Source organism: Gadus chalcogrammus, chromosome 1, assembly GCF_026213295.1.
Source record: "Gadus chalcogrammus isolate NIFS_2021 chromosome 1, NIFS_Gcha_1.0, whole genome shotgun sequence".
In the NCBI taxonomy this organism is placed as follows: domain Eukaryota; kingdom Metazoa; phylum Chordata; class Actinopteri; order Gadiformes; family Gadidae; genus Gadus; species Gadus chalcogrammus.
The window spans coordinates 13,356,697-13,381,696 of record NC_079412.1 but is presented as its reverse complement, the minus strand read 5'-3'; the positions used below and the strand labels follow the sequence as shown (position 1 = coordinate 13,381,696).

The 25,000-nt window shown below is 45.3% G+C and overlaps 1 protein-coding gene across 1 annotated transcript in view; it reads right to left on the bottom strand.

Moving 5' to 3' along the window:
- The window catches only part of LOC130382630 (potassium voltage-gated channel subfamily D member 3-like), a 100,456-nt gene extending 80,123 nt beyond the window's left edge, over positions 1–20,333 (bottom strand). Inside the window, exons 1-3 of the mRNA XM_056590492.1 lie at positions 20,152–20,333; positions 19,993–20,072; positions 18,036–19,221 (exon numbers count right to left, since the gene is read on the bottom strand). Of these exons, the coding sequence (XP_056446467.1) occupies positions 18,036–19,135 (1,100 nt within the window). The 5' untranslated portion in view covers positions 19,136–19,221; positions 19,993–20,072; positions 20,152–20,333. The remainder of the gene's footprint in view (positions 1–18,035; positions 19,222–19,992; positions 20,073–20,151) is intronic.
- Positions 20,334–25,000: the final 4,667 nt, after the last annotated feature.

Genomic DNA, 25,000 nt, shown 5'->3' with positions numbered 1-25,000 from the left:
CTCCTCCGTCACCATGGGGTCCATTTTCACTGCTACGCTGACGACACACAGGTCTACATCTCCACCAAACCCACCGCTGCCATCCCCCCCACTTCCCTCATCACGTGCCTGGAAGAGATCCGGAGCTGGTTGAGCAGGAACTTCCTGAAACTCAATGGAAACAAGACCGAGGCCCTGCTCATCGGATCCAAATCCACCCTCACTAAATCACAACACACCCCAGCTCCACTCATAATTATCGATGGATTCCCAGTACCCTTCTCCTCCAAAGTCAAGAGCCTCGGCGTCATCCTGGACAACACCCTCTCATTCGCACCCCATATTCACAACATCACCCGGACTGCATTCTTCCACCTCCGCAACATCGCCAGACTCCGCCCATCACTGACCCAATCCAGCACTGAAATCCTAGTTCACTCATTTGTCACATCACGCATAGACTACTGCAACGCCCTCCTCACCGGACTCCCCACCAAACTCATCAACAGACTGCAGATCATTCAGAACTCAGCCGCCCGGATCATCACCCGCACCAAATCATCTGACCACATCACCCCTGTCCTCATTCAACTTCACTGGCTCCCAGTACACTACCGCATCCAATACAAAACCCTACTCCTCACCTACAAAGCTCTCCACAACCTAGCCCCCAGTTATCTCTGCGACCTCCTCCAAGAATACACTCCCTCCCGCTCCCTCCGCTCAACCTCTGCTGGACTACTATGTATCCCCACATCACGACTCACTTCAATGGGTGCCCGGTCATTCAGCTGTTCAGCACCCAGGCTCTGGAACTCCCTCCCCCCACACATAAAACAGTCAGACACCATTACAACCTTCAAGTCACAACTCAAAACTCACCTGTTCAAACTCGCACACAACGTCTAACTGATCACTGTTTTGATTGTTTTTTTGTTTTGTTTTGTCTTGTTTTTGTTTTATTTATTTCTTATTGCTTGTTTATTTATTTATTTATTTATTTATTTATTTTTTCCACAATGTCTTGTTTTTTTTTTAAATATGTATGATGACTATATGCTCTGTAAGGTGACCTTGGGTGTTTTGAAAGGCGCCTCTAAATTAAATGTATTATTATTATTATTATTATAACTTGCAAACAGCCTTGGATTTGTCGACAACTTTACCTCCAACTGACCAGAATCCAAAAAAGCGCCAAACAGTACTTCTTAAATTATCTGGCTTAACAATCACTTTGTCCGTGGTGGAGTTGTTGACTTCACCGGATTCCATTTCCCCGGTTTGTTCTTCGGGCTCGCTGGTTTGTGTTTCATACATTTTCACAGTGAGGTGGGGAGGTGGTAGCCTGGCTCCGCCCACCTAAGTACTGCCGCTCAATTTGAATTTCCCTTCAGTACTAGGTCTGATCCTGCTGAATGTAATTTGGTTTTCTGGTGCCGCCACAGCGGCCACCACTCAGCGAACAGAGGGCGTGTCTGAGAACAATGACGATAAAGTCGTACGCCAGTTTGAGTTGTTGTTGTAGGTCGGTAGTTGATTAACAAAGTGCAATTTTTCCCTGATAAATTAAATTCGACGAACAAAACCTGCAGCTGTCGTTGACGGACATTTTCGTGCAGACGCGCAAGTTGTTTGGTTTGTGTACAACCTGCGCGTGATTCCCGGCGCATGACATACGTCACAACCAAACGTTAGCGATTGGTTATGGCAGATCCAGAGTGGCACTGGGCAGATCCAATCATTTTAAACTTCTACAGACACCCGCCTTCAAGTGAGTTAACGTTTGTCAATTGATTAGGTCCAGACTCTCTGTACAAATGAAATGAAATGAAGTGAAGTACGAGAGTCTGGTAGAACCAGGCTAGGGAGGTGGAGGTGGTGGAGCGCAGTCCATGCTTCTTTGTTGTGACACGTGACTGCAGCTACACACAGGCCAGTAAGCGACGCAGCATGGGACACAACGGAGGAGAATCAATGCGCGTGCTGCCCTGAGCAATAAAATATATATTTTGTAAATTATTCGAATATTCATTTTCACGTTCGAATATACATGTTTTTCCCATATTCGAGGAATATCCGAAATTCGAATATTAATTGACCAGCCCTAACACACACACAAACAAACTCAATGTTTAGGTCACAAAAGTTACTTTGGTTCCATGATCACCCTGGGGGCTGACCGACCTATAAGCGGATGGCCGGAGACACCCAAGGTCTGATAATGCGGAGCAACAGGTCACAGGTTGTAAGCTGTAAAGGTTTAAAGTCCTGCTCTCTCCGAACACAAGCTCTGCTTCAGCTCTGTTTCTCTCTTCTCTTTAGCTGACCTGCCCCTGGCGTAAGAGAGAAGACGAAGTCAGAGGCAGAGGAGGTAGAAGAGACGGAAGACAAACAGATAAAACACAGAGAGCCTATAAATAGAAGTTCCATATGCGTTCAAACATGTTATTGACATCAACACGTTCGTCGAGGAACTGCGTCTAAAAAAAGGAGATAGGGGTGATGAAAAAAAGGTGTGAGAGAGAAAGTGAGGCTGGGGACGACGGGTGAGAGATGGATGTGAGAGAGAGTCTGTGTGTACGTATTTAGATTTCCAAGCGTTTACAAATGCCTCAGCGCCTGCACGCGTCCGCGTGTGTGTGTGTGTGTTATGTGCCTATGTTTTCCCTGACATCCGTTCAAAGTATAATTATAATTGAACACTCCAACCCAAACAGAGTATTACGGGCAGATAAACGTGTTCAAAATACCATTGGTGGAAGAGATCCAATCACACGTTATGCTTTGCGTGGGTTTTTTCCCCGCGTCCGCATCGACCAAATACCAGAACAGCCTGGCTAACTGGGTGAGTGAGAGAGAGAGAGAGAGAGAGAGAGAGAGAGAGAGAGAGAGAGAGAGAGAGAGAGAGAGAGAGAGAGAGAGAGACAGAGAGACAGAGAGAGAGAGAGAGAGAGAGAGAGAGAGAGAGAGAGAGAGTTTGAAATGTAAAGCATATTGTGAAGACGGAGGGCACACATCCGAGGAAGGAGGTGTGCTGAGGGGGGAGGCATAATGTGAGAAATAGAAGGCAGGGGGACAGAGAGAGAGAGAGAGAGAGAGAGAGAGAGAGAGAGAGAGAGAGAGGAGGGGGGTTTCTGAGACAGAGACGGAGGGGGTAGATGAAGAGAGTGTGGATGATTTCTATTTATAGATCAACTGTGTGATATATGCCAATAGGTGTTCAAACCAGATACTGGGGAAGACTTTGTCAAGGGCTGATCCAACATTCTTTTCTTTGCTCCAGCTATGAGTGCTAACATCACATACCTCTACATCTGTATGTATGGACAAGACGAATGGAAGTCAATGATTCAAACCAATTCATCGAGGAGCAAGTGCAGATATTTCCATCGCCAGATGGACATAGAAATCCTTTACAAAATTGAACTCCTATGTGTGATGGTTATAAATGTTAAGTAGAGCAACAGAGTTAAATTCATACATCACTATTATAAAAAAAGGATTTATCTCATGATACCATTTAATCATGCCAAATCCTTAAATGATTGGATTTTTTTTTTAACAAAATACCCCAGAATAGAGGATTAAGCCACTGTGAACAATAGCAAATATTTGGGCAAATAATCTACGTAATCTGCGATTTGTCACTGTAGACGCAGACGTCTGCAGGAACAAATCCTTTGCTAAGCAGTAGCTTTCCAATAAAGAAAAAAAGAAAAGAAAAGAAAAAATCGAGACCGTGTCACTCAGACGGTGGCGTCTTCTTTGCTCTTTCAATGCCGACTGAAGGCGCCGCACATTCACATTGGAGGCACATCTTAATCTGTGGCTGTAGCACCGTGCCACAGAGGCCACAGCCACTTATTGAATTGTATGGCTATCACATCAATCACTATGCGCTGTGATCAGCCTCCACTCACTAAAGCATTTATCTAATCATTCTCTCGTGACGGAGCTGATGAATAGCACTTCTCTCGGCCATTGCTTTGAACGTAATTGCATCTGCCTATACGACAAGGACCGTCTCTCTGCCTCCCCCCACCTGTATGTCTCTGTCTCCGTAGGACCGTCTCTCTGCCGCCCCCCACCTGTATGTCTCTGTCTCCGTAGGACCGTCTCTCTGCCTCCCCCCACCTGTATGTCTCTGTCTCTATAGGTCAGCCTTCCAGCCTCCTGTCCCTCTATGTCTCTGCCTTCATAGGACTTTCTGTCGGCTCCTTTGCCTCTATGTCCTTGTCTTCATAAGACTGTTTCTCTGCTTCTTGACCCTCTATTTCCCGGTTGTTCAAGGACCGTCCCTCAGGTACCTGTTCCTCCATGGTACTGTGTTCATAGGAATGTCTCTCTGCTTCCTACACCTCCACTACCCTGTTCTAGCAGGAACGTCCAGCGGTGAACTGTTCCCCCATGTCTCTGTCCTCATAAGATTGTCTCTCTGCTTCTAGTGATGTTGAGGGCCCTTCAAACTGTTCCCTGCGCCTGTATGTATCTGTCTTCATAGGAGGTATCTTGGCTTCCTTCTGGACAATGTAAGTATCAATGTTTTGATGGTCATCTCTCTGCCTGCAAGTCACTATGTTTAAAAGTTTTCTCTCTTCCTCCTGTCCTTTTGTGTCCCTGCGTGTCTCCATCTTCAGACTCTTCTGCCGCTCGATGCAACTTTGTCTGCATATGTCCCTCTTAATCTCCTTTCTTAGATGAACACACACACACATAAGCATATGTACAAACATAGTGGCCAGTATACAACCACAAATACAAGCAGAGACAGGCATAGCAACCGACCACACTCTGGCTTCAGACGTACGTGTGTATGCACACACACACGCACGCACGCACGCAGTCACGCACGCACGCACACACACACACACACACACACACACACACACACACACACACACACACACACACACACACACACACACACACACACACACACACACACACACACACACACACACACACACACACACACTCAAACACACACTCACACACAAACATGCTGAGAGCACAGCATACACTTTGCGGCTTTTTGAGAAAGGGCCAAAGCAAATTTGTTTCTGTTTTATCGTCTGCTTTCTGTTGGAACAAATCGTGCCAACCATTCAGCTGGAGACCAGAGTACAGGCCAAGCAGACCACTGAGAACCACTCTGCAAGGGACACCAATTCAAAACACAGCCTTTCTCCCGTGCTTACTCCCATCCACACCATACACTCACACCTGCCCACAAACACCCACACCCACACATTCACAAACCCAAAACCTAGTGTTTAAGAGAAGCCTCAGCACCTAGTACCAATGGTGCCCAGCAATAACTTCCAACACTGTTGCTAACAATGTATTCTTTCCAATTCTGTGGGACACTAAACCAACAATCAGTGTCTATGCTGTAGCACTGCCTTGTCCTATATGTTGAGCCTCCACTCAACCGCATTGTATATTCTGTCCTCACCCCCTGCCCCTCTGTTCCTCTTCAACCTTCTCCTTCTGACTCTGTGTGTCTCGGAGGTGAGGCAGGTATAGCTCCCTTCAACTCTCGCTGGGCAGCCACGAAAAACCACCACTGAAGGTCATCTGGGCAGGCCGGGAATAGAGGAAGAGGCCCGGCCAGCATAGCAAACATTTACCATGACACAGTGTCAAAGGCGGGGCGGGGGGGGGGGGGGGGGTCAGGAACAGAGGATCTTGACTAGAATTCTATAGCATGCACATTGGGGGTTAGGGGGTTTCACAGCAGTCTGGCTGTAGGCGTCCCTTAGCAAGATGCCTAACCCTTCTCTGATGAATGAGATGTGTCATTCATGAGCAGGTGAAAGAGTCACTTTGGATAGAAAGGTAGACTAATAGTAAAATAGTAACAACCAAAATTTGATTAATGCCTCATTTCAACCTGCTTTGCATTCACCTGTGGTATAACTCTGTGTGATGAAGACACATCAGCGCCAGGCAACACTGCTCCTCAATCTGGCTGTGTGGTCTCCCAATCAGCCCCTCACCTGCTCTCACCAAGAGAGGGATCAGAGTGTTAACCTTTGACTTGACCTATGCAGTAGAGCACAGATTGTACGGACTGTATGCCTCGAGCTGTTTGACTGTTTGACATGACTACCGGAAGAATACAGAGTTCGACACAGTGATGGTGTTAACAACCAGGCATCTTCTCCAAACAAGGCCTACGCGCATGTGTTCACAGCTTATGGAGCTCATGAGGGGACGATAGTATATATGTATATATATAATATTTATATATATATATATATTATATATATATATAATATATACAGTGTAATAGTTCAATGCAATAACATAGTAAAAATATAATTAGGAAACACAATGGGAACTTATATGCGATTCTACTGTATTTGGGAATCAAGTCAAGTGGACATCATTCAATATACAGAAAATAGGTTCGGCAAGGTCATAAAAATGACTTGATTGCAGCCAAAACTAACACACACATACCTCACTGAAATTGTATTTGGACACTCCTTGCACTTCTATGATTTTTTTTACTGAAATCTCTGTGGATGATTGCAACGCAAACATGTTTCTGATTAGGCAGAAAAAGCATGATTTTTGGATTATATTTCCCCGTCCTGTGGTGTTCCCACTGGTTTTCACTAATGCAAGGTTCAGTGACCAAACAATTCCATCTGCAAAGTACTTCTTTAGTCTCAGCCAGCTAAAGAAAAATGTATTTCAAAGTATGCAGACCGCTTCATTCACAAGGGTCATTTTAACATAATAGCGGGAATACTCTGCAGCACTTCTATATTATATATATATATATATTTTCTTCCACAGTACCAATATAAAACCACTATTCCCATAACTGTTGCTCCATACAGGTTAACCTGAATGCTGTGGAGTGCAAATAGAGCTGTGGCCTTGGGGCCACACGGGTCTATGTCTTGCCATGTGGAACCTCGAATGACTATGCTATTCCACGTCCACCCACCTGCTGCCAACTGCCTTCCACCCAGGCAGGGAACATCCATTATGGTCTGAGGGAGTCGTCTACATCATCCATCACCTTGGCATGATCTGCATTTACCCATTCATGCTTTGCACAATGCTCCCACCGTGATTATCCATAATGCTAATGGAGGCAGATAGGAACTTGGAAAGCAAATAAGTGCAAATCAGTGCTATGGCTCTATGCGTGAGGATTAATACTCAGATCCGCAAGCATGAGCTAAAATGTACAAAATAAATATCAAATCATGGCATTTTGATGTTGTTTTTTTATTTTGCTATTTTAGATTTAGTCAATTGTAAGCCGCAAAGGACCTTTCAGGTTCTTTTTTTTCTGTTAAGTATCCCTGCTAGGTTACGCCAACCATCCTAATCCTAGTCCATGAAGCATCAGGGACTGCAGTCTCTCAGCGCTGGATCCCTCTTTCTGCCTGAGCAGCAAAGAGACATTTCTGCAGTAACTTCTCAGCAGTATGGACCCCACTGAGGGTATTTATCTCCTCATTACTGAGAAACCTGGCAGAAACGTAACAACCCACTGTGAATGGCAATTAGTGTCATGCATCACGCCGTTCTTTGTGTATTTTTAAAGAGCCTCAGTTCAAATCATAGCCACTTTGATCGTGTGCGTTTTTTTCCCGTTTCACCCCTCTCCCTTCTCATCCACTGCTTCCCTCGGTGTTCATAATGAATAGCGGGAGTGTGTTTTTTCTCATTTCACCTCACCCCACATCCAGAGATTAGATTTTTCCTGCTGCGCAACTACACAGGCCCTGGGCTGTTGAGCAGAGAGTACAGAGACGGCTAAATTAATTGGAATACGGTCTGGTCTCGAGTAGACATTAAACACAAAATGGACCTTTGTAAAAACAGCCCTACGAGCTGCAGTTTACTAACATTCAACAGTAATCTGCAGCCCCAAGCCCAGGTCGGTTGTGGGGGTATGTGTGTGTGTGTCTATGTGTACGCATGGTACGTGTCTGTTAGTATGTGTGTGTGTGTGTGTTTTTGTGTGTGTGGATTTGTACTTCTCGACATGATTGCGTAAGCCTGTAAGGCAGTGTAAAGCTTGCATTGTACCCGTTTACAGCAGTATAATTAGGTCCTCTGGATTTGAAAAGACGGGGGATTCTAGTTCCACACAATCGTGCAATAGGACCATAGCAAAGGAGCCAAAAGAGATTAGATAAAAACATATCATACATATAACACGGGAAGCAGAATGAAACTAGATTGAAAGAAAGTTTAGTGGTGTCATATGTAGGAAATGTAAATCAACGTATCAATTTGAATAATTTCTGTCAAAAACGAGAGCACTGGGTTTCAATAGAAAAAGGAAAGGAAAGTCTGGAATTTATAGCTGGCGGTCAAAAAAATTACATGTTCCCAAATAGAACAGCCAGGAAGGTGGATCCTAGGCCAGATCGAATTAAGCGACGTCCCCCCCAACCCCCTCACTCCATTTGACTCATAAAGATGTCACCCTGTTCTGCAATATCACAGAAACACATCGGGATATTGAGGGCATGCTCTCTCATGCTCGGCTTAAACACAGCCCGGCGACAAGGGGAGTGCTGGCCACGTTTAGAGGTGTCCTTACTACGTGACGCCGGGACACACACACTCTCCACAAAGGCTGTGGACCACATAAAGGTCTGAGTGGACCACCTCAACTGTGCACCACTCAGATCGTTTAACGGCTCGATGCGATTGGTTCCCTGTCATTAAACAAGGCTTCTATTGGTGCATGCTTCGCCTCGGGAAAATAAGTTATCGTTATTGTCATGGCCAAATACGAGCTATTCCACGTGAACTTTTTGCGTGCAAGTTTCTATTGTAGAGGCAGAAGGTCATTTGTGCGTTGTTAGATTGAAATTATAATTTGCGTTGTGTTTCATGGAATGAGGCCGCTTCGTGTAAGGGCTGCTCAGGGTGCTCCTATTCGCTACCAGCATAATACCCGGCGAAGGCTTGGGATATTGAATTAGTATCGCTACCACTCATCCATTGAAGGGCGAAAAAAATAATCTATTAGTTATGTTAAGCCATGTCTTGACTTCAGTGCTCCTGACGAGCGTTGTTGCTCTCTGTCGGCCAATGGCAGCTTTAATCCTCTCAGAATGGGTAATCCCCCCAAGAAGTCAGAGTGTGAGAAAAGTTGTCTCTCGGGCTTTGTGAAGGACACGACCCAAATCCTCCTCATGAATCGTCTGTAGCACACGGGCCGTCGGTGGCCTACCTCCCCGTAGGAAAGGCAATCATGAATGAAGGATCTCCGCACCCCCGAGAGGGAGAGAGAGAGAGAGAGAGAGAGAGAGAGAGAGAGAGAGAGAGAGAGAGAGAGAGCAAGAGAGAGAGAGAGGTGTTTATTGTTCAAACATGATTGAGGCTTTGAAATGATCCAGAATTGCCCTGTTATTGTTTTTGCTTTAGATCCAATGGAACCGAAATTGGAGCTTCAGAGATGATCCTCTAGGCGCCCCGACAAGGCAGCTTGTTCGGGGGCGCAGAGGAAATGCGCTGTGTCCTCTTATTAGCCGGCCAAGTCAACACATCCCCTCTAACAGGGAACGTCCTGCTGTACCAAATAAGAGGCTGGGGAGAAGGGATTGAACAGAGCAAATACCCACACACGCATGCACACATGCACGCACGCACACACAAACACACACACAAACACACACACAGGGGGGGAAACACGGCAAGGGGGACACAGGCTCGGGAGACGGCATTAATCCCCAGAGATTTAATGTGGCAGAACAATTCCTTTTGTCACCCGGGATAATCAGCGTACAACACGGTTTATGAATTACTGTTTGTCAGGACTGAAGGGATGAGATAACAGCAGAGGGATAGAGAGATAGAGAGAGAGAGAGAGAGAGAGAGAGAGAGAGAGAGAGAGAGAGAGAGAGAGAGAGAGAGAGAGGTAGAGAGAGAGAGAGAGAGAGAGAGAGAGAGAGAGAGAGAGAGAGAGAGAGAGAGAGAGAGTGATGATGGTGATGATGATGGTGGCGAGCACACGTGTGTATCGGTATCAGCGAGAGACAATAAGAAAACAAGGCATACTTGTTCAAATGGCTCGTCTCTGGAAGAAAAGAAGATTAATCTAAGTCCTTCAGCCGGTGCTCATCCTGTCTACGACAATGTTAACTGTTATTTCACCCATTATAGCTCTCGTATACATTAACCCCCATAGTCTATTTCAAATGACATATAATGTCTGGATGGTACAAAGAAAATATAATCCTATAATATTGAATCTTTTGTTTGGATTCAAAGGCTCAGTTTGAAGTATGGGGGCCACTCCAGTGAAAGGATAAGAGCACTAGTCTAACTAAGAGAGTCTGCAATCATCTTCTCCAATGAGTGCTTGTAAATTATGGGCTGCAAAATCTAACAATGGAATTGTCGCGCAGACTCACACACCACACACACACACATGCACGCAACCACATGGGCACACATACACACACACACACACACACATATAGCAGATACTGTATGTGTCCAAGATACACTTCCTTCATGACAATAAAGCCTGCGTTTTCCGTCTAATCGTATTTGAAAAGGTTTCATTTGCTTCCCTATTCACTATATGTGGTAATGAGCAGAGGAGCTGAGGAAGCAGGCAGAGTTTAGACTCTTAGGGGGTAGACGTGAACACGTCTTTCAGTAGGACCCCTTGGGACAGAAGAGCGTGATAACTGCAATCAGACGATTTGAAACCAGTACAAGAGAGAGAGAGAGAGAGAGAGAGAGAGAGAGAGAGAGAGAGAGAGAGAGAGAGAGAGAGAGAGAGTAGAGCGAGTGAAAGAACCAAAAAGAGAGAGAGAGAGAGAGAGTAGAGCGAGTGAAAGAACCAAAAGAGAGAGAGAGAGAGAGAGAGAGAGAGAGAGAGAGAGAGAGAGAGAGTAGAGCGAGTGAAAGAACCAAAAGAGAGAGAGAGAGAGAGAGTAGAGCGAGTGAAAGAACCAAAAGAGAGAGAGAGAGAGAGAGAGAGAGGGGGAGAGAGAGAGAGAGAGAGAGAGAGAGAGGGAGAGAGGGAGAGAGGGAGAGAGAGAGAGAGAGAGAGAGAGAGAGAGAGAGAGAGAGAGAGAATGAGAGAGAGGGATTCAATCTCCATCAATGTCATATGCCATTTTTTGTTTATGCGGCAGTACCTGCAGCATGTATAAGGAACAATTCTCCATCACTATGGCCAGGTTAGCTGAGCTGGCTGTCAGCCCGGACACACACCGTCCAATCACAGGACAGCCGCCAGTGCAGCGACATTGGCATGCGGCACACATCGCTGAGGTGTCAACACCAAGAACATATTAGTAGAAAACCTTCCTCAAAGACGTTCACTGTCAATCACACGTCAAACATCCACTTCAACCAAACCCCCCTCGCCCCATACCCCACACACACTCTCCTTTTCTCCCTTACCATCTGACGAGGGGCCAGGTAAATAGGTCTGCCACGGCCTTGGAAGGCCTCTGCGCGCTATACACTCTTTTCAAGAAATGGGAAACCGTCCAAGAGTGCTGCATGAAAAGCAGGGGGAAATAAGTGTACACAGCAACAACAACAAAAACAACAAGAAAAATATCAACAACAGCAGCAGCACCCCAACCAGGGAGAAGCCAGCGAGTTGAAATGTGACATGTGTTAGCGACGCGGTGGCAGGTCTGCAGGGGAGAGCGGAGAGAAACAGGAGGTGTTGCATTGACTGGTGGTAAGGAGGGGGGGGATGGAGGGGAAGAGAGAACACGCACACACACACACAGACACACAGTCACAGACACAGACACAGACACAGACACACACACACACACACACACACACACACACACACACACACACACACACACACACACACACACGCCCAGCAGGCAGAGCACTCTACCAGCTAGTGCACAGGGCTCTTTTATAGGCCTGTTTAAACCACGCTTCAAATGTTCACAACGACACCATCAAGGCTGTGGAATGGTGCTTTGTATGTCTGCTGCCAAGGAGGAACCAAGAGCCTGCAAGGTGAGGGGAACCGCGGGATGATGGAGAGAGTGTTCGGACAACTTGAATGCTACGATAATAATATATATATATCGGATATAGGGAGTATATAGAAAATATATGGAGAATTACTGAAATCATATGCAGTGTATTTATGTATGCATGCATTCATGCAGCTTTAGGTGCTGATTTCAGAATTGTGAAGAAAGCGCAGAAAAGAGCAGAAAAGAGCAGGAGAGAGACGAAAAGACCAAGATTGCGAAACAAACAAAATGTCGAGGATTCAACATGTTGTTGAAGACTCCCTCCCTACCCACCTACATTTCTGAACCATTGTTTCGTTTCATGACTGACAGACGTGAAAGATAGATTCCCACACATCACTCATTGTAGAGATGGTCAGAAACTAGCCGGGAGGCCAAAATCAAGATTGGCATTCATAAAGGCAGGTGCAGCCAATTTGAAAAATATATTCTCACATCGCAATACACTCACTAACAACTGACGGATGGCTGTGCCATTATTTACAAACGAAACAGAAGAAAAAGCTCTAAAAACAGACCTACAGCACCTTTAAGGCTCATCAGATTACATGCCGCCCAAATAAAATGGCAATGCCGAGGTAGACACTCATCAGTAGTAAAACACACACACACACACACACACACAAAACATGCACACATACTGCTATTCATGAGGGTAAAACGAGTATGCAATGAAAATTGTGTGAGAGTAATGTAGGATGAGGGAGAGCAAGAGCAAGAGAGAGAGAGAGAGAGAGAGAGAGAGAGAGAGAGAGAGAGAGAGAGAGAGAGAGAGAGAGAGAGAGAGAGAGAGAAATAGAGAGAGAAATAGAGTTCTTGTGTGTCTATATTTGGATCTCCTTTCTGTGGCATTTTCTCCCCGCTCTCTCTATAGAGCAGCCTCAATAGGTCAGTGGGTTGACTGTAAAACAGGTGAGTGCACTTCCTCAATGTATGCCTGTTACACACAGACATACACACCAAACTAAAATATGCTATATAGGCCTAATAGGAACGATAAAATGTTGTAGATTCAATGCTCACCTTCCCGTACATCAGCCCAGATCTGTCTACCAGTAGATTTCTTAACTCAACTGTGATTGTGGCCAACAGATTGTCTATTTTTAGATTATATTTCAGTTATTGGCTGAGGGGTTCACGTTGAGGTCACTGTTGTGCAGAACGCAACTTGGGGGCGAAAGGTGAACTGTCGCCTTTTCAGTTTGATTCATCCTCAGACCCATAGGCCATTAAAGCTTATCACCGCAGGAAGCAATGCAGTTCATCTTCACTGGCCGCAAGAAGCAGGGATACTAAACCTGATGTATTATTTTGTGTCACTAGCGCTAAGGTTCATGACATAATATTGTTTAATGTGGTAATACATTACTATTCTACTATTCGAGTTGTTGAACTGAGCGTCCCTTCTCCTACTCCAAGTATGATGATGATGAGGATGAATGGTTAATAACAATCACATTAATAATAATATCATATTATTATTATTACCCACCTCCATCAGCAATCCATTCATTCCACAGACATATGAAAGGTTAAATAACCGCCCCCTCTGATCCACTTGTAGCGCCCAGCCGTGATGAACACCACTCCCAGTCAATCTGCCTCCCAGCACCCCCCAGAGACGGATCAGTCAGCCCCTCTTCCCTAACGAAGACAGGGTGATGCAGGGGGCTGACCCCGGCCCAACGGGGGACAGCAACCACCCTCATATATCTTAGATGAAGAACGGGTGACATCAGCGCTTTGCAATTATACCTTAGTGATGTTAACCTTACCTCATCAATTTATTACAAGGTGTAACAAGGGCCCATTCCCTCCGTACCGGCCTGCCAATACTCACCCGTCTGCATTGATTAGCGCTGTACGCAAGCTTTTGCATTCAAGATAAATGTGTAATAAATCCAGAGGGAGGTGTCCGGGGTGGGAGCGAAGGAAGGCCCGTACGTCTTCAAGGCATATGGGCTGTGGCAGCGGCCACTCAATAGAACAAGCCTGCTCCTGGAAAGCCTCCAAAACTGAACTGAATAAAGAAAGAAAAAAAAATCTGCCAGAGACACATTTGTATCCGTCTGCAGGCCCGCGCAGCCAGCCTTCAACCAAATCCAAAAACAGGGGCGGCCAAGGGAGGGGGGGGCTTGCTATACGCGAGCGGTCTTGGTGCGGTTGTCTGGGAGACACGGCAAGAGAAATGCATCGATCGTTGGGGAGCGGTGATCAGAGGCACCTGGGCTTAAAACAGGTTATTAATCCTGTGCTGTTGACGCCATGCTAATGACCGCCACGCATCTTAGTGCTAGCGTCAATAACAGTAGTGTGGCGTATTCCAACTACAATTTCACTGCACCATTCCCTGGTGCAGTGAGTTTGCACTACGCCACGGGCATATAGGCCTGCATATAATACATACCCAACCAATAACAAAGTAGGCCTAAGTATTGGATTTGTTTTGAACGAAAGTATCTGTCAAAATTGTACTGCAGTTCCAGCAAAGTAGTCTGCAGTTAACTGCCAATCACTCACTCAACACTAGTCACTTATTTCAAAACCGTTTCATCACCTTTGCCACAGGACATTTACCAGCTTAACCCACTGGAGCTTAACCCACAATCCAACTGGTGATACTCATTCAATGATCGAAATTAATTTGGCTAAGAAGCTTGGTGCAAAATCCCTGTCATATTCCCCTAACTGTCTCTGCAACAGCTCAAGCCTCAACCCCCACTATCTGCCTGCCTCCCTGCTTGCATGCCTTTGGGTGTGAGATTTAGGCTAAGCATTTTTTTTTTGTGTTTGGTACCAAATGTTCTTTGTAGCAGTAACAGCGCCTTTGTGACAGGATTTAGGTCAAATTGCAAGAGAGGGTGTTAAGGCAACATGTCTTTGCCTCCCCCTTCATCCAGGTCTTGCATCCCACAGTTCTGCACTTCACCTCTCACAGCGTATCCCTTCATCACAGTGAACCGCCTGCGTATTTTCTCTTCGTCACACACCCTTCCTCATCCTTATCCCCCTAGCACACACTATTTTCTCCTCCTGCTTTCAAATGTCTGGAACCAACTTTCATTTCCCACGTAAGGTGAAAAAAAAGACCCTATAATGTGGCAGTGTAAACTGTTCTCATTGCCTGTATCTGCTGCTGCTTCTGTGGGATTACTGTTTCTCATTCCGTCTGGATTATTGTCCAGTAGACAAATACGGGTCTTAAGAGCCGCCGCGGGGTCAGAGCAGCGTGAATATGCGCAGCGGTGGGTCGCCAGGGTCAAGAGAAAGTCACCACGTCGGCGGGCAAACACCATCGCGACCAACAGTGTTACAGACAAGTGAACACAAACACGCAGCTCAAAATGATTTTACAGGGATGCCTCAGTGTGCGGAGACACACACACACACACACACACACACACACACACACACACACACACACACACACACACACACACACACACACACACACACACACACACACACACACACACACACACACACACTATACACACTGAAGCAAAGGGCAAGAAAACTGTGCAGTAAATGAAACAGGAGCGTTGGTGATACAAGGGGATTGCAACGCAGAAGGCAAACCAAACAACAAAACAATTATGGACAGGGGTAGAAAGAGAGATACACAGAGAGAGAGAGAGAGAGAGAGAGAGAGAGAGAGAGAGAGAGAGAGAGAGAGAGAGAGAGAGAGAGAGAGAAAGACAGACAGAGGGAGAGAGACCTCTCTGTGTTTAAAGATTCAGACGACTAAATATCTGCAAGTAGATGACAGGTTGCCAGTTCACAGATTGGTCCAGTGTCAGGGGAAGGCGTATGACAGAGCTTGGTTACAGAGTAATTGGATGCATCGGCTGACACTCAAGAAACACTCCAACACCTTATGCATTGCAGAACCATCCCAAAAATTCCCCAGGCCAAAGACTTACCCACATCACATGGAAAACATGTCTACAAATCAACAGACAAGTGCAAGAAAAAGTGTAAGTGAGTGTGTGTATGTGTGTGTGTCTATGTTTGTGTCTGTGCGTGTGTGTGTGTGTGTGTGTGTGCGTGTGCGTGTGTGTGTCTGTATGACATAAAGAGGCAGCATAGAGCACAATGTCAGCCAAGTTGACATTAGTCCGCAGATGCAGCGGGCCACATCATTAGTCACTTTGACAACCACCACTGGCCCCCTGCCTTATTGATGAGGCAATGCTGAACCCCTCCCCCTACACACACACACACGCGCGCGCGCGCACACATTTGTACGTACACTGATCAGGGCGCTAATTGCAACAAAAGACCAGATAAGTGTCTATATTTCCCAACTCTTGATGACTAGGGGCGCTAATGGCTGAGGAGGTAGAGTGGGTCTTCACTTGTCTGGCAATGGAAGGTTGCTGGTTCGATACTCGTGCCCAAGGGTCGAGGTGTCCGTGAGCAAGACGTCTAACATGAACAACTCCCCTCGAGCTGGTTGTAGTCTTGGAAGGTGGCTACTGCCATCGCTGTGTGAATACACACGTATATTTTCCAGTACTGTCGCATATGAATGGGTGTATGTGAGGCACAGTTGGTGCTTTGAGCGGAAACTGGTTAGATAATATATATGCTATATAACTGCAGTTCATTCACCATAGGGACATAACTGGAATAAACAACCAAGGCTTGGCTGTTTATTCTCTCTCTCTCTCTCTCTGTCAGAGGAAATAAAAAGATCCCTCAGAACTCAGAGAGGAATCTCGGTGACTGTTGATGAGCGATGAGCCATTTGTGGCATCGCTGATTGTGACATTTAGCATGATGCAGGCACAATTTGTAAACCGCCTGATACCGCTGTGACGCTGTGCATGCCAATCTATGACAGCTACTCATGAAACCCGACCATGATTCAGCCGACACACATGCAATAAACCACCTCTGTTGTTTTATATGTGTGTATGTGGGGAGATCTGTGTGCGTGTTTGTGTGTGTGTGTGTGTGTGTGTGTCTGTGTGTGTGTGGGTGTTTGTGTGTGTTTGCTTGCCTCGAGGCATCTGCATATACTATATGCGTTGGATGTTAATGTTGATCAAGTTCATGTCTATACATGTGGGTGTGTTTGACTGTTTATTTATGTCTGCAGTCACGCATGTTTGCCTTTCCACACATCAAGGGCATGGTTAGTATAATAAATGCAAATGTGTGGCTCTTCCTAAAATGTCTGTACATAGCAGTGGAATGGAAGTAGACGATAAAGATCCTTCCATATGCCCTTCATCTCGATCAAGTCCTTCAAAGCGTAGGGACACATCATTAGGAAGTGACAGAGCCGGTGCCACAGGTTAATTAGTTTTATCTTGTAAACTGCAAACATGCCGGCCTTTTTGGAGTATCTTATTTTCCATAACAATAATTAGGCTTGTGTGTATTGCTGGGTGCTCAAAAGCTGAGCCTTGATTCATTTGTTTACTTTTTACAACATTGTGAACAACAATGTTCAACATTGTGAACATTTTAATATTTCCCGGAGGTGCTCTTTACACAGTGGGAGCCGTTTCATTTTTTAATACGCACAACTAGAGTAATGTGGAACGGGTGATTAAAGGAAACAGCAATGTCAGTGCTGTGGCGTTGTACATTTTCAAAATTGAATTCTTCCCAGCTCCTAAGACACAGACAGAGAACAAAGGGAGTGATCATTCGTGGATTTGTTCTTTGGGTTTGTCATACCTTTTCTCAGTGAGGTGAATTTCACTTGCCATTCTCTATGTGAATCATTTTCTCTGTGAATGCCCCAGTGTCTCAGGGTCCAGTGTTCTCTGCCTTTCGATAATTTCAAAATCCAACAAAATATAATGGATGCGGTTTTGAAGTGAAAGCTTTTTGAATTGATCCACACAAAATGAGACTGACGTGATTCGTTCACAATGAACTATGGCACGCACACAAACACACACACACACACACACACACACACACAAACACAAATGCACACACACACACACACACACACCCACACACACACACACACACAAACACACACACACGTAGCGCAATCCTCCAAAACGATTCACTTACCCCAGCGTCGTCATGGTAACGATGGTGTACCAAAAGGAGGCGGGGATGCTGGTGAACTTGCTGGAGGACGAGCCCTTCTCGGCGTAGAACATGACCGTGGCGAAGATGATGATGGCCATGGTGAGCGAGAAGAGCAGGAAGCCCAGCTCCGAGGCGCAGCTCTTCAGCGTGTAGCCCAGGATGCGCAGGCCCTGCGAGTGGCGGGAGAACTTGAAGATGCGGAAGACGCGGAAGACACGCAGCGTGACGAAGGCCCCGCTCACGTCCTCGTTGTCCGTCATCACTAGGCCGATGTAGTAGGGCAGGATGGCCACCACGTCGATGATGCTCATCACCGAGCGCATGAAGCGGTAGCGGCTGGGCGCGGCGAACAGCCGCATCAGGTACTCCACGGTGAAGATCATCACGCACGCCGTGTCCATGCAGAAGAAGGCCACCGTGTAGCGCTCGCCGCAGGGCACCTCCTTCTGGTGGGTGGAGGTGCCGCAGGGCACCGTCTCCACCACGTTGGTGATGACCGAGATGGCGATGAAGAAGCCCGTGACGTAGTAGAAGACCAGCGCCATGGTGGAGGTGTGGGGGTTCTCGAAGGCCCGCCACATGGTCTCCCGGCAGGTCATGTTGGGCGGCTTTTTGTCCTTGTTGTCCTCCAGGTCGTCCTGTAGACGCTCTGCGTTCTCCCGTTTGCGGTCCTTGTACTCTTCGTAGCAGCAGTCGCCGATGATCTCGGGGATGATGCCGAAGAAGGCCAGCTCCTCGTCGTAGGCCGAGATGCACTCGGAGCGCGGGTAGTGGAGCTTACCCGTGCGGTAGAAGTTGAGCACGCTGCGGAACATTTCGGAGTCCCGGTCGAAGAAGTACTCGTGGGTCTCCTCGTTGTAGAAGAACTCTTTCTCCGAGCTGCCCAGCAGGGTGTCCGGGTAGCGGTCCAGTGTGTTCCTCCAGGTCTGGAAGCGCCGGCCGCTGACGTTGAGGATGATGAGCTCGTCCTGCCGCTTGTTCTTCTGGTTGGGCGCCACGGGCATGGGCAGGTTGGCCACGGGCATCCAGCCGATGGCCGCCGCCCGGGCGAAGGGGAGCCAGGCCGCAACTCCGGCCATGGCGAGTCCTGGCTTGGGGGGTGTGCAGAGAGACGGGGGTCCCCTTCACACCTTCACAAGCAGCTAGGCTTCAGCTCACCCACCATCTGGTGGGGGAGAAGCAGGTGGGGTACCTGGTTTAGGTTATGCTGGAGGAGGGCTTTAGGACAGGTACATGTTCCATAGAAAGGTGAGAAAGAGGGGGATCAAGAGGAAGCGGAAATGAGGTGCGAGGTGAGGTGTAAAAGACGTAAGGACATGGAGGAGCTGCGTGAGGGAACGAGTGTTTATGTAAGAGCAATGCATAGGATGCAGAAGAGTGGAAGCAGACGGGATTGTCAGGGGTTTGGAAAAAAAGAATAAAAAGGGAACATGTTTGATTCATTTTTTTAAATGTACTAAATGCAATCGGCTATGTACAAATTCATACCAATGTTTATATATATATATATATATATATATATATATATATATATATATATATATATATATATATATATATATATATATCCAGCTTATATATTAGGTTTCGATTACCAAAATAAACTCGCCCTAATCCAATCGCTCTATTTCTCAGAATTTGCCTTTCAAACAAACACAATTGCCAGCCACGATTTGGATTACCATCTGTTACAGAATCCTGGCAAAAAATCGAACAAGTCAAAACCTGTTGAGTTACAACCAATAGCATACGGACGGGCGACCGCCTGCCATTACAGCCCACCAGACTGTACCGTGCTGTACGCACTCCAACCCATGTTCAAGCCCCATTAAACACACTTTGAATCCTCATCATCACTGAATAACATGTCATCGTTAGAATGAAAATGTCTACGCTGACATTTTCTTAAATAGGTTATAATCACGCGGCAACTTACCGATACAAAAATTGTAAAAGTCCAAAGAAATCCAAGGTCCTCGTGCTGGCTGCTCAGATGCGCGTGGTGGACTGGACGGGCTAATTTCACAAATCGTTTAATCCAGAAACAAGTTTTTTTTAATAGGCAAAACCTAGACATTGATAAATATATACTTACTTCTTAGGGAAAGTAGGCGACAACTAAATATAGCCACGCTATATATTGTGCTTTAGCACACGCACCACTGCTTTAATGTGCCCCCATTATGTTATTGGAATAAATAGTCGGAAGACCTCGTCGACCCCTCCGAGCAAAACCGACACCCGCTCAGACCGCCTGGACTTGGAAAATGCTCGGCAGTCGATGGATTGGAGTGGAGAGCACTACCCCTCGTTCTCCAAAATGACGAACAGACTGAGGTATCGTACTCTCTCTCTCTCCCCTCTCACTCTCTCTCTCCCTCTCCATTCTCTACCCTCCCTCTCTATCTCTCTCCCTCTCCCTCTCTCTCCCTTATCCTTTCTCATTTTCTCTCTCGCTCTCTCTCTCGGCACTTCATTGGCTGCAGTGTCGGTGGGTTTTAGGGAGCGCTCACATCGCAGCTGATGCGAGTTATGGGGGTGAGCTGGCAGGGAGACGTCACGTCGCTTTTTCAAAAGCACACGCAACTTCATTGAGGAGCAACGACTGAAAAGGTTTAATGTGATTCAAGCACATTGTTTTTTTTTATTTCTTTCTTATTGTCTTTTTTTTGTCAAGAGTGAAACATGTGGGCTCAATTAATTGGAAATAACTAGAATCCATAAGCATTTGTCTTTCTCATATGGAGGGTGAAATTTAGATTTCCTATAGCCTTGGGTACTTTTCTCCCCCTGGGTGTCAACAAAACGCAGGCCATTTTACTTTGGCCTATTTATCAGGTCAATTTTATTGTGAAACAAAACGTGGTCCCATGGATAAAAATAACATCTAAGTAGGTAGGCCTACTGTATATGTTCTAAGAATAAGAAGTTGTGTTAAAGTGACTGTTTTCATGACAGTGACTGTTTCATGAACTTGCAGCATCCCTTCACGAAAGGTATTCTGTTAAATTAAGATATTCTGCCACATTCTTACCATTACAGTAAGTCATATTCACTGTCATTTCCATATATTCTATCATATTTCAAGTCGAGTTTGGCAAAAATAAATCAAGGCCTGAATGCAAATTGGCAGGAAAAGAAAAATATAGACTTTCGCCTTCTTAAGAATATCATAAAAATATAGCCGAAGAACATAACCTTCAATCCCCACATAATTCAATGTCTGCAAAGCAAAATTCAGCCCGTAATTAAACCATGTGGGGGCCGTCCCCTCCAATAACACTGTCGCCTGGAATAACAATCAGCCAGGTCCCACCACACACATACATAGTCCCACAACACCAAACAAACACCTGCATGTTATTATACATTATAACGTGTATTGTATTATACATTGTAACATGCATGTTATACACTGGATTATGCATGTTTTAATACACTGTAACATGCATGCAGGGAGACCCATTTTAGACAAAAGTCAACTTGGTTGTGGACAGAATAAATATTATTGATAAGGCACACTAAGACATGTATTAGAGCCCTTGTCTTTCAAGCAAAGATTGGTATTTGCACACAACCGTACACGCACAAGCACAAAAACCACAAAAGAAAACACACACACATACACACACAAACACAAACAAACAAAGACGTGAATAAAAAAGGAATCACAAACCAACAAAAACCAGACACAAACACACACACACACACACACACACACACACACACACACACACACACACACACACACACACACACACACACACACACACACACACACACATACTCACAGCCTTTGAGTGATACTCTGTTCAAATGTCACTGAATCACACGGTAGGCTAGCTGCCCTGGTTTCCATGGGGATACCGGACTCCGTAACCCTGGGTGACATAAGAAAAAAAGATGATACGATAATCCACCATGAGTCCCGTGATCATCATGACCAAATGCATTGATTATTGCTGTCAGCATGATTGATTACAGTTTTGTTCTACGGTCGGTAACATGAAACTGAAAGAAAATGCAGACTTAAACAATTCCTTATTAGGCAGTGCCGATATATGTTTGTGGTAATAGATTTAACCCACAACTTGACTTTATACTGTATGGATGTCTATATGGATACTGTACATGTTATCCAGCTAAGCCTTGATGATCAGAATCCCCCCCCGTGGTGCCGAAAAGCCTGTGGGTTAGGGACAGAAATGTTAATTCCACGCACCCCCCCCCCCCCCCCCCCCCCCAACGCATGCCAGACTGCCTCCGGCGTCTGTATCCATGTGTCCTTTAAGCATCTCCTGACCTCCTCCCTGGCAGATAGGAGATAAAGATTTCTCCAGATTGGCTCTTAGGAAGCTAAAGCCTCTGTTTCTGATAAGCTTCATAGCTGAAGCGTCAGGATTGGTGAGGGAGAAAATAGGGTGATAGGTAATTGTTGTGACCTTGGTATCTGCTTGGCTCATCCCAGCCTATGACCGAAAACAGGGGGATTTTTTGGGTAACGTTGTGTCTTTGTTGTTTGTTTGCTTTCCTACGTTGACGCATTTAAAAATAGTAAAATTTCTGCACGTCCTGGGTATTCTTTGTCTTTTTGAAGTCGTCCCTTGGGGTTTGTCAGTCTCTCAAACCCAGGTTTGGCAGCCAGTGAAACGGTGAGATTACGGTTAAGGACACCTCTCCCGCATACAAACAGACTTGAGGCAGCAGAATACAAATATCCTCCCAAAACGCTCCCCAGATGTCGTCTCACGTCGAGTCCTAATGATAGCCCTGAACTGAACCCTCTCGCTGGGATACTTGGGGAGGGAAGAGGGTAGCCGTCTTGTTGACGGCGCAGCATGTACACTCTGCTAGCTCAGCTTTTAAAAACCTTTTATTCCTGTCAGCAGCAGGACGCAAACCTTTTTTGTAAAATATATAGCCAGGTGCACAAGTATTGGGCTACTCTCGTGTGCATGTTTACTTTTAGGTAAGCATGGGGTTCACAGTGAGTGTTTTACCATATGATGTTCTAGACAAATGACACACAAATCCATTTAGAAGGGGAAGAGAAAAACTAAGATAAAGAGAGAAAGTGCGAGAGAATACGCAAGAATAGCCAAAACACTAATTTATCACTTTTTGTTGTCACTAAAAAGTTTGAAATTTGTTCTTAATGGTTTTATGAGTCTAGTTCAGCAGTTTAAAAAAAAAAAAAAAATACATTTTGCAGACTATATGATTTAAAAAGGGTCATTATTGCTTAGGGTGGCAAACGTTTTCACTAGTGCACACCACCTTTTGTCCATTGAACGGCCGCCGCGGTGGTGCGGGTAAGGTGTTGTGAATATAAAGTCTATAGTCATTCTTTCTTTTTTGCAGGTCTATCCATATTTGCACATGCCAATCCGACTGAACAACATCAGAAATGAACACATTTTTGCAGGAAACGTACAACTAATTCACATGAGGGGGCCTGCGATTGGATGACAGGTTACCGTGGTGTGATCAGTATATGATCGACTGAGGTTGTATCAGGCCTCTATGGGACAAACCAATATAGGAGACGTCCTCATATGGGGCAGTTGGCAACCCTACTATTGCTGTGCATGTGCATGAGCACAGCTATAAAATACATAACTCTTGTTGTTACATGCTTATTATTTTATTTGGGGTTTGAATACCTTTTCGCTGAGAGTGCCACAGAGAGTGGTGGCACTCTCTGTGGAACTCTCAGTGAAAAGGTTATGCAGCTATACACAATCATGTAGCAAAAACTTAATAATGCTGATGTTTATTAGTAACAGCTGTTTAGTGTTGTTTCGGCGTTGCATGCTCACGCCTAATGTTTAATATTTTAACTTTGAAGACAAAGGGAAAATCGGACTTACAACATACATTTTTGAATAAATCTGACTAGAGAGGAATTCAGTGTTGAGAATATTTTAAATGTAGAAACACAGAACAAGGTTGTACTGTGAGAAAAAATTCAAGGTAACCTTGAAGATGAGGCAAAAAAAACAGGAAAAACACAGGTGAATACACAGGTGAATACAAAGGTGAACACAGAGGTGTATAGACAGGTGAATAGACAGGTGAACACACAGGTGAATACACAAATGAATACAGGTGAATACACAGATGTATAGACAGGTGAATACACAAATGAATACAGTGGAATACACAGGTGAATACATCGGTAAATAGACAGGTGTATACACAGTTGAATAGAAAGCTGAATAGACAGGTGTAGACACAGTTGAATAGAAAGGTGAATAGACAGGTGTAGACACAGGTGAATAGAAAGGTGAAGAGACAGGTGTAGACACAGTTGAATAGAAAGGTGAATAGACAGGTGTAGACACAGGTGAATAGAAAGGTGAAGAGACAGGTGTAGACACAGTTGAATAGAAAGGTGAATAGACAGGTGTAGACACAGGTGAATATAAAGGTGAATAGACAGGTGTAGACACAGGTGAATAGGCAGGGGAATAGACATGTGAATACACAGGTGAATAAACAGGTGAATACAGGTGAATACACAGGTGATACACAGGTGAATAGACAGGTGAAAACACAGGTGAATACACAGGTGAGTACACAGGTGAATACACAGGTATATACACAGATGAATAGGCAGGCCAACAGACATGTGAATTCACAGGTGAATAGACAGGTCAAATAAATTAATGGAATTAGTTTTATCCATTGAGTGTGTTTGACTTGTGCTTTGCTCTCCTAGATGTGGAGGCCTCATCTTGCTGCCTGTCATCATAAAACAAATAAGGATAGAGCTTCTTTATTAAAAAACAAATTATGCTTGCCACAGCTCACCCAGCTATATTTAACATTGTTGTGGCAGCTTGGCAAATGAAATAACATCCTTATTCATTTGATAATATATATTTGGAAATTTGGGGATTTTGGATTGCTCTCTATGCAAGATATTAACCCTCACTTAGAAG